At 46.7% G+C, this 3,639-nt stretch overlaps 1 protein-coding gene across 2 annotated transcripts in view; it reads left to right on the plus strand.

Moving 5' to 3' along the window:
• The first annotated feature begins 424 nt into the window (after positions 1–424).
• fbln2 (fibulin 2) overlaps positions 425–3,639 on the plus strand; it is a 67,504-nt gene continuing 64,289 nt past the window's right edge. For both annotated transcript variants that reach the window (XM_012838500.2, XM_031567596.1), the window contains exons 1-2: positions 425–687; positions 2,551–3,639. The exon at positions 2,551–3,639 is cut by the window's right edge and continues 1,654 nt beyond it. In XM_012838500.2, coding sequence (XP_012693954.2) covers positions 2,674–3,639 — 966 coding nt within the window. In that variant the 5' untranslated portion in view covers positions 425–687; positions 2,551–2,673. The remainder of the gene's footprint in view (positions 688–2,550) is intronic.

A 3,639-nucleotide genomic window follows, 5' to 3' on the forward strand; every position in this document is an offset into this window, starting at 1 on the left:
GTCGTTGTAAACAGCAAGGTCCTCTGTCAGTGATGGGTTCAAAACACTTGGTATTTCACAGCGAAATAAGGGTGACCTGACCTGGGACCTCAAATGCTTCAGTAGCTATGTGATGTTTAAAGGGGAGATTGATGAGGTGTGCTGTCACTGGGTAACTTGGGGCAGAGAGGAGTCAAAAACCTTACAAAGGTAACATGGGTCCTGGTTTCCATTTATTTGTAAAATTGTAAATTGTGTGCATTATGTGAGCAATACAATCTAAATACAATTTGAAAATTAGTTAGATTTTACTCTACTGAAATTTAAAACTGGATGTAGGCCTAGATAAATAGTGATGACAGTCAAATAAATCGCTCATGACTTACTATCGTTGAGAAAATATGAGAAGTCTGTGAAGAAATATTGGATGTCTAGTAGATACGACCAAGAAAAACATGTTTTTTTTTTGTATCATTCCGATTCACTTTTGGCTCCTGCTGCGAGAGGTCTTCAAGGGCACGATGAAAAACTGGGTAATGAGGTCTTAAACTTTTGTCCCTCCCCTCTGCGCGAGGTGCAGCCACTTCAGCCCAAGACTAAAAGTTGCGAAGTGCACAGACCATATACATAGACAGACGCCCAGGCGATCCTCTTGCGGGAACTTCTCTCCCGGACCTCTTCATCTCACAGCAGGGAATGCAGACTTGGGTAAGGCACGGACATCTCCAGATACGAACAGATTTTGCCACTTTGCTTCGTTAAAACTAAGTGTGTACTGAAGTTTGTTTTTGAAACCACCCTTTAGGGCTAAACTGTGGCGTGCACCGTGTTTGTAAATTCTCGGTCATGAGTCTGAGATTTTGAGCCGTTCGACTGGATGCTCAGAGAGTGCTAACAACGCAGTTTTCATTTAAACTAATTAATGCAAGGCTTAGGCGCTGTTTTCAGAAGTACTCAGACAAGTACTAATTCAGACGAACAGTTTAAGGATTAAATCAACGACTTTCTGTAGTGTTTGAAAAACACTGTCACAAAAGCTGACTGAGATGCACCGTCATTTCTGTCAGTGGGGAAAGTGATCAGTGACAGGCTATGACAGCTTAAACATCTGGTATGTGCAGGAACCGTTTTTCATCAAGTGATTTGAAAGCGATGGACGTCGGTTAAGAAATCGAATTAGCAAGGAAGAATAGTTTACGAGTAACATGAACCTCCAGTAAAAATAGTCTGAACTGGTAGATGAATAATTTAGGATCATTTAGTTTAAACGCGAATATCATAAGCTATGTGACATTTTTTTCACTTTTAAAATAACACAGATCTTGTATGATTAATTCGTAACAGGTAGGTGATGATAGATAGTTTCCTTGATTTAGTACAATTAGGGCTAATAGTGTGCTTTGGAAACATGGAAAAATTTTGATTGTCAAGCGTGAAATGTGAGGTTTGGGGTCCGAAGAGACCTGGCATTTTGCCAAAGCACACTAAATATGTTTCAGACCTAATTCACAGGACTGCACATTGTGTTTGAAATAAATAGACAAAGACTCCTGTATATCTCTGAAGTACTTGTGTCCCAGGCACTTTCAGTAAAGAGAGAAGGGGGAGCTTTTTAAATGCACTTCACAGGAACTCTTCTCTCAAGAAGGTCATCTTTTAAACACTCGTTGACAATGACTGGGAAAGAAGGTGCCACACAGTTGGATGTAAAATAATGCATCCAGCAGAAATGCACTCCACAGTTTGAGGTAGACCAAACTCCTTTTTTTACTTAAATGTGTATCCAGCTGGAATGAAAAATGAAAAGCGCACACCATGCGTGATTTGTAGGTGTGCATGAATGTATAGTTCAGAAATGTCTGGGCAGAAGTTTTTCTGAAGCTCTTTGTGAGGTGCTTCGGAAATTACTATGCCCGAATTACCCACAAAACACCTCATCATGTTAAATTGGCATCACGTTCTGCGTGGTCTGTGTGCATTAATATTGAAGCCATACTGTCATTCACAATCTTGAAGCTTTAAGCCACAAGGTCCTCGCTGTTCTGTCTCTGAGGAGCGATGACAAGCCAAATAAACTGAAAAATCAATCACATGAAACGTGAATAGTCAGCATTCGTCATGACCTCTTTTTATAATCCCTGCACAGATGGGATATACATAAAAACTGCGTTTGATTTTGCCCTTTGATGGTCTGTGCTTGTCTTGTCCAAACCAAAATCCAAATCGGAATCATGACCATGGAATCCTCTCGTCTATTGACAGTGGCATTGCCGTGGTGATCATACAAGTGCGCTGCACAAAGCAGACTGTATTTATTAGGGGAAATGTGTTCAGCACTTCTGGATGGGGCAGTGCTGTGGTTTCTGAATATGAGATGAACTAGAGAATTTGAGCCCAGCCATGAAGCCAGATGTTGGCTTTTAGCGCGGGGAGTCAGCCTGGCTGCGCGCCCCTCACAGGAAATCAGCAGCACAGAGACTTTAACTTGTTAAAAACTTTATTCCCCCCCCCCTCCATCTCTATTTTTCTCCTCTTTTGCTCTCTCGTTCTCTCTGTATCCCTCTCTGCTAGGTTCCAATCAGCGTCAGCAGCTTCTGAGAGAAGAGCACTTGCTAATCCAAGGTGGCAGCCAGCTAAAAAGTGGACTGCTGTTGTGCTATCTTTTTTTTCGCCCCCTGATTGTTCACCTTCAAAATGTCTGGCCGTGCGGATGTTAGGGTGATGCTGCTGAAGTGCTTGCTCTTGCTGAGCCTGAGTGGCTGCCTGGGCCAGAAAGACTGTACCGGAGTGGATTGCCCCGTGCTGGAGAACTGCATAGAGGAGTCGCTGGGGGGCGGCGCATGTTGTGCCACCTGCGTGAAGACAGGATGTACCTGCCAGGGGTACCAGTACTACGACTGCGTCAACGCCGGCTTCAGGGAGGGGAAAGTGCCCGAGGCGGAGTCGTACTTTGTCGATTTCGGAAGCACGGAGTGCTCGTGCCCCGAGGGCGGCGGGCGGATCAGCTGCCACTTTATCCCCTGCCCGGACATCCCGGCCAACTGCATCGAGCTGTCGGAGCCGTCTGACGGGTGCATCCAGTGCGAGCGCGTCGGGTGCGTGCACAACGAGCAGAAGTACGAGGCGGGGCACTCGTTCCACATGGACCCGTGCCAAGTGTGCCACTGTCCCAACGACGGCGGGAGCCTCATGTGTTACCCGGTCCCAGACTGCGATCCAAGTAAAGTCGAGAAGCCCGTGCTGGCCACAACCACTGAGGAGAACGTGCACAAGAGGCCTCAGGGTAACCCTCTGCAGTTCATCTTTCAGCACCAGGGTCCGAGAGACAGCTTATCCAAGCCGTTCCGACTGGCCCACGGAGACACTCTCCCTCTCTTCACTCAGCATCCAAACAATCTAGACGACGACGAGGAGGCGGACTACGACTATATGCCCACGGACACCCCAGGGCCACCTCTCGTAGATCTGGCCGCCCCTACCGAGTCCTCCATCATCTCGGTGTCCTACCCAGAATCCTTCACTCCACGTGTGGGTCTTCACAGGGACATGAAACAAGAGCTCAGAGAGACATTCGCTGTCCACCATGAGGCAACGTCCCAAATCGAGACCACCCACGCCCCGACGACTCTTCAGGAGACCACCCTGCAACACCACAGAGAG

This window comes from Clupea harengus, chromosome 5 (genome assembly GCF_900700415.2).
Source record: "Clupea harengus chromosome 5, Ch_v2.0.2, whole genome shotgun sequence".
Lineage (NCBI taxonomy): Eukaryota > Metazoa > Chordata > Actinopteri > Clupeiformes > Clupeidae > Clupea > Clupea harengus.